At 33.5% G+C, this 11,385-nt stretch overlaps 1 protein-coding gene across 1 annotated transcript; it reads left to right on the forward strand.

Annotated features, from left to right (window-relative positions):
* Positions 1 to 6,718: 6,718 nt before the first annotated feature.
* On the forward strand, positions 6,719 to 7,316 carry LOC136980555 (ribonuclease H-like; the record flags this gene model as incomplete). Its single annotated transcript, XM_067276686.1, has 1 exon — positions 6,719 to 7,316. A coding segment is annotated over exon 1 (598 nt), but the record flags the coding sequence as incomplete, so codon positions are not given.
* Positions 7,317 to 11,385: the final 4,069 nt, after the last annotated feature.

Below are 11,385 nucleotides of genomic sequence, written 5' to 3' on the forward strand. Positions count from 1 at the left end.
ATTTTATCCGTTATTTTATTTGTATTTAAATTTTTGTTCCATTTTGTTTGCATTCGAATATGTTTAGCCTGATGATGGCCAACAGGTTTGGCTGCAAACGTTTGCTACGTTATTTATTAAAATTTTTTCTCAGCAACTGAAGGTGTTTGATTATTTCTGAGTTATTAATGCTAAAAAAACTCGGTTTACTCGACATCGTTTAACTTGTCACCACTGGATAAACAACATACTTTTTCTGTTTCACACTTTTTAGAATTATGATAAGTCGACTCCCCCTTAAAAATGAGTTCACACCACACAGCTTATTGTACGGTGTGAACTCATTTTTCAGGAGGGGAGTCGACTTATCAGACGTCTAAAAAGTGTGAAACAAAAAAAGTATGTTGATTTATCCAGTGGTGACGAGTTAAACCAGTGGCTTTGCGTGGGTGTCAGCTGCCCGGGCGGAGGAAAATTTCGCAGCCCCCTTATTTAGGTATTATTATTATTTATTGTGAAATTTTGCCGCTCCCTTAAAGTGCCGCCCGGGGCGGGCCGCCCCCGCTGCCCCCACTACGCTACGTCACTGAGTTAAACGATATCGAGTAGGCCTAAACCGAGTTTTTTAACATTAATAACATTATTGTTTATGTAAGTCGGACGAGACCACAGAAAGCTGACTAACTAACCTACGGTGTCGTGTTATCCGAGTGTCGACTTATGCGGAGTCGACTGTATTTCGAAGTGAATCATATGAATATGGTTAAAACGCTTGTTTAAAATTAGTTTTATAAGTGTACAGATTTTATTACATTAATATTCACATTATTCGAAAATTTTCCTAATATGAAACACCATTGTATTAAAAAATATTACATTATAATTTCTGCTTGTAATTTTTACATAATTTCAGGCGGTGAGATTAGCCATATTCGAAACAGTACCACAAAAATAATTATTGGAACGTGGCTATTGGCAACAGTTGTGCTTATTTCAGGTTATTGCGGTGTACTGTTTTCTTATTTAACTCATCCTGTTTATGAAAAAGTCCCAACTACTATTAAAGAATTGATAAATGCAGTAATGATGGGAACTTATTCTTGTGGAAATATATGTTCTTCGCCTGATGAAAAGTTATTAATGGTAAAATTGTTACTATCAGATTTATACTTTTCAAAAAAATCATAAATTTCTTAGTTCTTTGTATAGAAAATTATGTAGTAACGCCCATGAACGTACTACTAAAAATCCATCTATATTTTACAGGGGATAGAAACTGGATCTCTAAAGATATTAGGAGATTACATAAAAGATCATCCTGAAAATTGTGTCAATAGTTATAAGCAGGGTGTCGAATATTCTTTGAATTCAAAATTTGCATTTTTTGGATCAAGAAGTGTAATAAACGCGCTGACAAAAGAGATGGGAAAGCAATTGTTTGTACTGTCAAAAGACTCCATTATTAATTACATGATTGCATTTTCAGTCAGGAAGAATTTTACTCTAAAACAAGAATTTGATGAAATGTAAGTTTTCTAGGTGTTTAAATTGAAAATTACTTTTATGAACCATATGGATTATGTTGATAATTTGTTATACATAATACAGGAAGTTTAATTTCAAATTATACGTGGCTTGATTTTTGTTATTTCTTTTGACGGATAAAGGATGACTCTGAGTAAAGTTGAATAATTGTATTATTTACGTTTATTATTGTAATTATATTTATTTATTTTCAGAATTGGTAAATTGAGAGATTGCGGAATTTACCAGAAGTTCGTAAATGATGAAATGCCACAGCCAAAACACATTGAAAAAGAAAACTTTAATCCTTTATCACTAGAAGATATGATGAGTACTTTCATTCTTCTCGCTTCTGGTTATGCAATTTCTGTTCTTTGTTTAATTGTTGAACATTTAAAAATATTACTCAGAGTATAATAAATTCAATTGTAAAATTCATACAGATAATATGAATTTTTTAAAGTTTTTATTTACGAAAATACGCTTTTGGCAAATCATAAAAAAAACTTAATTCCAAACGTCCACCTATGCTCAAATGATACCAAACCCTCTTGCTGCCTTTTCCGAAATTCCAAAATTGCATGCTGATGATGTTCATCTGGCATGTCCTGAATAGCCGTACGATTTTTCTACGTTCTATCCGGATAATACTGCACATTGAAATTCAATGAGACTAAAGCGACAACTTAAACTATAATATACCTTAGGATATAACATATTTTAACCTGCAATAACGGCCTCTTGCCTACCACGATCACCTGCGATTGCAGGTGATCGTAGTAAGCAAGAGGCCGATTTTTTTTGTTTTTGAAAACAAAAAAAAAATTATACTTTAGAAGTTAATCTAGTATCAAAAACGAGTTCGAGTTCGAAGTCTGATGCAGAGAAGCTGTATAAGTTTGTGCTTTTACAAAAGCCTGATTTTTATGCGGAAATTTATTTTGCAGAGTGTGTATTTTAAAAATATTGAACATTGGAAGGTACCTAGAGCAAGGTGTAGTCAAGTAGGATAGTTTTCATTCCATCACTTTCGAATTTTGACGGAAAAGTCCTCATATTCGATTTTCCGGCCGTTGCGATTCCGATTATCCGGAATTTAGTACTGGATATCTTTCGTATTACTAATATAACACTAAGTTAAAAATTTGGTGGTTATAGGGCCATTATTTACGATTTTATTAGCTATTTTTTATCTATTTCCGGTTGTCCGTGGAACGCGTTTTTCGGACTTCCTGTTGGTGGTAGACAGTTAATATTCGGTCATTCTTTCTACACCCTCTAGTCATCATAACTGTACAATAACTTTTAAATCCGTCCATCAGTTTTTAAATTATGGCAATTCTACTACCACATTCGAAATTAAACATTGAACTTTTTCTTCGTTGCCTAGCTACGGTCATTGACCTTTAGGTCCGAAAATCAGTGATTGCCGTGTTTCGCGAATTCTATTTTACTTACATAGGGCAATATATATATTTTTGGATTCGGCTCATCAAGAGGAATCTAAATAAATGCATGGAAATAAATAGATCTCTAGTATAATATAAACATGGAAGATGATAATTCAATACTGAGTAAATCTGAGGTTGAGCCAGAAATTAGAGATAAGGGATTATCACAAATTCTACTTATTAAAAATGAAATGGAAAAGTATATAAAAGAATACTCAAACTCAAAACTAGGTACTTCGATTCATGCAAAATTCATACTAGACAGCGTTAAAAAGATAATAGACATCTATAAAGAAAACAGGCCTATCATAGACAATAAAGTGCACGAAATAAACAATAAATTAGACACAATTATGAAGGATCTTGACACCAGGAGAACTATCCAAACTCCAACATATGCAGAAACACTTAAAGAAGGGGGAAAATCTTCGAATGATAATAAGGCAATGATTATCATTAACCATAAAAACGAAAACATCGAATCGGAGGAAATTAAACAAAAAATAAAAACATTTTTTGATCCAGTTAAATTAGGTATAGGAATCAAAAACATAAGAAAAATTCGTAATAAAGCTATTCTAGTGGAGGTGGAAAATGATAAACAACGAGAACGTTTATTGAACGAAATAAGTAACCACGTAGAACTAACAGCGAGAACACCCAAAAAAGTACAGCCAAAATTTTGTATTTATAACGTTCCTAACGAAATAGACACAGAAAACTTCATAGATCACCTGTTTTCACAAAACGAAAATATATTAAAGGCGGTAACAGACGATACCCAATATAATGAAGAAATTAAAATAAAATTTAAATGGGGCAAGAATCAAAACTCAAAAAACTGGGTAATTGAAGTATCACCAAGTCTACGAAAAGTACTATTAAAGCAAAACAAGATAAATATGGGGTGGATTCGATGTCAAATAAAAGAATACTATGGAATAATTCAATGCTATAAATGTTGCAGATACGGTCATACAGCAAATCAGTGTCATAGTGAACGTAACTACTGTACACACTGCGCAGGGGATCATAAATATCAAGAATGTATAAACAAGGAAAAAACCCCAACATGTACAAATTGCATCAAATTTAAACACATACACCACACACATAAGGCGATTAGCGACGAATGCCCAGAAAGGCAAAGAGTATTAAAATATATAAAAGAAAGAACCGACTATGGAAACTAACCATTGTCGACAGAATGGGAATATAACAGGAAATAAAGGCTTAAAAATACTGCAAATTAATTTAGGAAGAGGAATTCAAGCAGTGTCCCAACTAGTAGGGAACAAACTCCAACATTTTGACATATTATTGATCCAAGAACCTTACTGTAAAGATAAGAGACCGATGGGCTGGCCACTTCCAACAAAAATTCTCTATCACTGTATTGAACAAACCCCTTGGACTATCATTGCCATCAACAACAAGAACATACAATGTATGTTACTCACAGAATACAGTGACAATAACATGACAACAATAGCAATCAACCACAAGAGCAAAAACTGGATAATTTGCACATTTTATATTCCAATGGACTCAAATATAACAGAATACCTAGAAAAACTAGACAGGCTCTGCGATAAATACCAACAAAGTCATGCAATGATCCTTGGAGGGGATAGTAACGCCCACTCGTACGTTTGGTTTGATGATAATTCTGATATTAGAGGTGAAGAGGTAGAGGAATTTGTCAATAGACGAAACCTATTTATATTGAATGAACCAGGTATGGTTAGTACATTTGAAAGTACAAATGGCACATCAAACATAGATCTTTCCATAGTAAACAGCCTAGCCCTAAATGAAATCAGTAACTGGATAGTAAATGACGAAATAAGCTTATCTGAACATCGATATATAGAATATGACATCACCCACGACCTAAGCACAGTAACGACTAAGAAATATAATCTACGAAAAGCACAATGGAGAAAATATTATACAGGATATAAAACCAACACTAACACATCTGGGAACAGCAACAAACAAAGTTACAGCTGAGCGCGATATAAAGAAACTTATAGATAACCTAAATAAAGCACTACGTGCACATATCCCGATATGCAATGAAATGAAAAATAACACCGCAAAATGGTGGACATCTGACCTGACAATTCTTAAAAGTAAAGTACGGGCTAAACGAAGAAAATACAACAAATGTAGAGACCCACTTCAAAGGACATACCTTAAGGAAAAGTTTTTAGTAGAACAACGGAACTACAAACAACAAATAAAGAGTCTAAACAGAGGAGTTGGGATAAATTGTGTCAAAAAAGTGAAAGTGATCCATGGGGGTTAATATATAAAATCGCTGCGGGGAAATTAAGACAACATTTTCAATTAACAGAAATGAAGAGCAAAAATGGTGATCTTATAAGTGATCAGGACGAATGTATAAAATTACTAATCAATGAATTTGTCAAAGAAGACAATCCCATATTGGACACCATAGAACAAAAGAGAATAAGAGAACAACTTAACTATAAAACAAATGGACCAGATATACCAGAATTTACAAAAGAAGAAATCCTCATGGACCATATCTAATTTTAAGAAAGGAAAGGCTCCCGGTCACGATTTAATAACAATAGAAATGGTGAATATCATAAATAAAAAGATTCCATCGCTATTACACACTCTATATAATAAATGCCTACAATACGCAATATTTCCATCAGAATGGAAACAAGCAAAAATCATACCAATATATAAACAGAAAAACAAAGACAAACGGGATCCGAGAAGTTATCGACCAATTTCCCTTCTACCGGTAATGGGGAAAATTCTAGACAAAATGATAGTCTATCGTCTTTCAGCATGGCTAGGTTCAATGAAATGGATAAATAAAAATCAATACGGGTTTCGAGAAGGCTGTTCAGCCGAAGACGCCATATCAAAAGTTATAGACGAAATTGAAACAGACAAACAAAAATACAAATGGGTCATAGCTTTAAGCTTAGATATAGAGGGCGCATTTGATAATGCATGGTGGCCTCTCCTCCATACAAAACTAGAAGAACTAAATTGCCCACGTAATCTCTACGCACTCATATGTGACTACTTAACAAACAGGAAGGCCTTCATAGAATACTCAAATATTATAATAGAAAAAGACATGACTATGGGATGCCCGCAGGGTTCGTGTTCGGGCCCGCTATTCTGGTCTATAATATTAAACGATCTCTTAAATGATAATTCTCTAAAAGATAACAAAATTACAGCCTTCGCAGACGATATAATGGTAGTTTGTTCGGCAGGTAGCAGATTAAGAGTAGAGGAGGAATGCAATAGGACCTTAGAAAAAATAGTTAATTGGGGGAAAAGGAACAAATTAAAATTCAACCCGGACAAAACAAACGCCATTGCCTTTACAAAATGTCAAATTGAACGTAGACAACCAACCATAAAAATGAATGGAAAGGTAATCAGATGCACAACTCAAATAAAATATCTTGGAATAACAATAGATAATAAACTCCTCTGGACACCACAGATAGAACAAATAAAGAATAAAGTAGGTAACTTATTCCAAGAGATTGCCAAGGTAGCGAAAAGAGAATGGGCAGGAGTGGGAAAGCATTAATACAAATTTATAAAGGTGTCATCGTACCAATTGTCACGTATGGTGCACAAGTATGGGGGAAAAGAGTAAATCTAATACACACAAAAAAAAAATAATTAGTCTCCAAAGAAAAATTTTACTAAGAATTACAGGTGCATATAGCACTACATCTAACGACGCTTTATGTGTAATGGCCGGACTGCTACCGTTGGATCTGGAAGTGAATAAAAGAAGAGACACCAGAAATATAATTAAACAGAATATAAATTCCCACGATATCCTCAGAAACGGAGACATAATAGAACAGAAACTAAAAGTGCATCAACATCTGAAAAGATTCGAATGGAAACATATCAAAATCATACAATACAATGAATCACACCCTCACAGAGTATATACGGACGGTTCGAGAAGTTCAACGGGAGTGGGTGCCGCCTTCATCTATTTTACAAGAACACGTGAGCAATATCACAAAAAATTTAAACTAGATAACAGATGTAATAATTACCAAGCAGAGTTGGTTGCAATCCACCAGGCAATAAAGTGGATCAATACAAACAAGAAGAATCTACAAATACTAGTATGCACGGATAGTGAATCAATACTAAAGGCACTTAATGACCCAAACAATACGCATGAACTTATAAACAGTATTAGACAAAACATCATAATTGGAATAAATAAGATACAACTTAGTTGGGTTAAAGCCCATATGGGAAACATTGGCAACGAGAAGGCGGATAACTTGGCAAAGGAGGCCAGTGATTTAACACTAAAGGAAATATACAGTAAGCTGTCAGAGCAATATATAAAAAGAGAAATAAAAAATAAATATTTAATCATTTGGCAAAGAAGATGGGAAGAGTCAAGAACAGGCAGAGAACTATTTGAATATCTACCGGATATAAACCAAAGAGTTACGAATAGTTACTTTATTATACACCATAAAAATACAAGATTTCTGACAGGACACGGAGACTTTGCAGACTACCACAGAAGATTTAATCATGGGAGTGACGGTCTTTGCGAAAACTGCGGAACTGAGGAAACCCCAACACACATACTAATGGACTGTATCAGATATGAATTACCAAGACATAATTTAATGCTGATATGCAATAAAGAAGGATATCAATGGCCAGTACGAAAACGAATCTTGATCAATAATGAGCATAACTACTATCATTTAAATAAATTTATTAAAATAAGCTATAAAAATAGAATATAGAAGAAAATATGGAAAAAAAAGTGTATTCACATACTTATGTGAATATGTTTTTTTTTCTATATTTATGATGTGATATGATATGATCATATTTATGATATGATTATTGTATATCATAATATGATATTTTTTTTTCTATATTATAAATAACAGTTAGCTAATTTATGCTGGGAAACCTCTATAATCGAAATTATCTCGATAAAAACTAGCTCTTCCTAAGGGATGAATACAGTCTGTGAATGTTTCTGTTGTAGCAGTTAGGGTAGTACAAATTGGTAACAGGTCTTTAGTGTTCACATTCAATGCTGAGTTTAGGACATTCCATTTCACCTCCATCCTCTTTATAAGTTAATTCTCAGTGCTTTCCTTGGGATTGCTGAACTCTATATATAAAATAGGTCCAAAAATTCGGTGAAATACATAAAATCTGCAATGGGACTTTCACCTTTCTACCGTAACACATAGGTGATTTCTACACTAATTCAAATTGCCTAGGATACTTTCCGCAAATGTACATAACTAAATCATTTGAACGACATAAATGCCAAATTGTTCACCTCTTCAACATCAATAGTATGAGACGGTGCTAATATATTTCATAGCAGACTTTAGACTATAGTGATATACTCTGCACTGCTCACTTAAGTAAATTAAATCATCAAAACCACCTGCACCACATAGGTGCCTTATCTAACATATTCCTATCAACTATTGGAATAGTTTGTGAAATAAACTTTCGTAGCCGACCATAGATTATAGTGATACACCCTCCACTGTATTATAAAGCAATTAATATTATTATTGTTTCTATAACCATAATAACCGACAACTAATATATAATGGAATACATGTAAGAACTCAACCAGTGCGTTCTGAGAAAACGCGCTGAAACAAGAAATGGTTTCATATGAAATACTAACTGCAAACACATTTACAAGATTAACAACAAAGGGAAAATACCAATAAAACTCCATGATAGAATACAATGTCAGCAGAAAGATATAACACAACAACTAGGAGGAATAATCACAGAATACTATGATAGCACACAACGATAAAAACGGGAAACCCCTATCCTCACCAAAGTAAGTATCGAGAACGTGCGACAGAATATGTCAATGGGAACGACAGAATAGTACGATGAGAAAGGATGGAATACAACGAAACGGAGGACAGGAAAACAGCGATAAAACACAACGGGGAGGAAGAAGAAATACACACTAATACCATAGAACAACACAATAAGACATAAGGATTCTCTTAATACCGAAGTGAGTATTGTGCACAATATGTTAGAGGAGTTCATAGGAGCTTAGAAAGGAAAAGACAAACTGTCACTACTCAAAAACTTAACAAACATTCTAACATGAGTGAACTTTCGAACTCATCAACATTATCCGGATACAAATAAATTATAGATTAGATAACAATGTCGGGATAATAATATAGCGGCTACGTCCGCATGTATGTATTTAAACCCTTGCAAAGCAAGATGCGAAGCAAGGTCGTGAATAAAGTTGGAGTACCAACCTCCTGACGAACTGTCAGGAAGGATGGACTGCTCCATTTAAGTAAGTAAGTATCAAAAACGTACGATTCAGCACGACAGTCCGACTGGAAAGCTTTCGGATAACCGGCTTTAGGATTAAAGACGCTCTAGTATATATACAATATTCTAGTAGTATTTTCACATTCCTTACACAAAATGAAACGTTCTTAATCTCTTAAGAACGTCCACTGTCAACAAATGCCTCGTGTAGACTGTGCCAGCCTGTTTTTCTGGCACGTTAAACAAGAATGCATGGAAAATAACTTCCAAAGGAAGGACATTATGTTCGTATTAGAGGCCGTTGTTTAAAGGTTCGAATGTAGAATAAATCTTGCTATAAAATCACTGTAAGAAATAAATTTGTAAGTTAATTATGTATAAATATCTCTTAAGTGCCACTTCACTTTGATGCTATGTTATTGCTATAATTGCTTGTAAGTACTTCGATGTGTTAAAAAATAAATAAAATCTCTCCTCGTATACCGTTTCTTGAATTATTTACGGAACTCGGCCATTAAATATTGCTAATTTTAACAGTTCTTAGCATAATTTGTATAATTTAACGTGTATGAGGAATAATCCATGGAAACATCAGAAGGTGAATTTTTTACTTATGTGTAGAAATGTTAGTGCGGATAGGCACGATTTTGTTTACCCGATTTAATGCTTAATACGTCCTGTTCCTTTTATCGAAATTTTCTCAAATTTTGCCTGGAAATTTGTGTGTTAGGAGCATTAATGCTGTTAAATTTCGGCAATTAAAGGTCCAGAAGGTGAGGAGGGGTGATGTGTAATATCTGGAGTATCTCGTTATTATTATTTACAATTTCTTTTATAAAAATCATCTCTCTCCTTAAAATAACGTTCTCTATAGTTAATCTCCGCTTTCATCTTCTTAACTGTATTCTGGAGATTAAGGAAGGTTAGACAGCGAAAATTTATAGGTCTACAATTTATTTCAAATTGTAGCCCAATAACAAGTAAAATCTTTATTGAGTCCGATCCTACTGGTGATAGGACACATAACCTCTCTTTCGTCAACCACTTTGACCTTTAGTCATCAAAATTAAATATCATTAACGTTTCTATTACGCATATCTCCCTATAAAATCTCATAAATTTTCGACAAAAAGGGTAGGAGTTATTAAGCTTTAAATTGAGTGAACAAACTCGTGTTTTGCACACACATGCAAACAAAAGTATCCATACGTACAAAAAAAAATCACCAAAAGTTTTCAATTTCTTAATCTTGTTACATGGTTCCTCGAGTCCAAAAATGTAAAAATATTTGGGGTGATTTTTTGATCGATCGTCTTACTAAAAATGTATCATTGGAGTACATCAGTAACATTTATGTAAACTGTTTTCTTTGTATGTATTTATCTTCTTTCTTCTAATTATTTATTTATTTAACTTAATGTAATTATTTATTACTATTCAAACACATTATTAGATGAGTTGTCACTATTATAAACACTCGTTAAACTAGTTATTTAGCTGTTTCAGATCACAAGACTCTGCCTATAAGACGGTAGTTGAATCTACTTGATAGTTCTAGAGTCAACTCGAGTTCAGAAAATCAGAAGAAAGGGTTGATCAAGGTCAAATTAAAACAAGAAAACAATATATAATCGTCTGTAGAAGGTCAAATAAGTAATATGTGGACTGGGGAGATTTGCGACGTTACAGAAGTTGGCTTATTGATTACAATTAAAGATGTAATAATAGTGTAAAATAACTGTGAAAAACTTTTATGTACAGTACATGTCCTATAGTAGGGCTCTAATACTACAGATTCGTACAATTTAATTGTTCAGATACACAAACCTTCTTGTAGTAGGTGGTACTCGCATTTTTCACCGGATGCTCTCACCCTCTAGAGTTTAAAAACAAAACTATTTTATTTGGGTCGTTTGAATCATTCTTGTGTATTGTCAGCAGTAAAGACGAATAGCAATAGAAAAAGCATAGCTTTCTATTACGTTCCAAATTGCAATTTCAAAGTCATGCGTGAACCCAATATAAGTTTTTGTCAATTCCCATATGAGAAACAGATGATTATTTAAAAATCGGTCGATTATAT

The sequence above is a fragment of the Centruroides vittatus genome, unplaced genomic scaffold, assembly GCF_030686945.1.
Source record: "Centruroides vittatus isolate TY-2023 unplaced genomic scaffold, ASM3068694v2 contig_709, whole genome shotgun sequence".
Classification (NCBI taxonomy): domain Eukaryota; kingdom Metazoa; phylum Arthropoda; class Arachnida; order Scorpiones; family Buthidae; genus Centruroides; species Centruroides vittatus.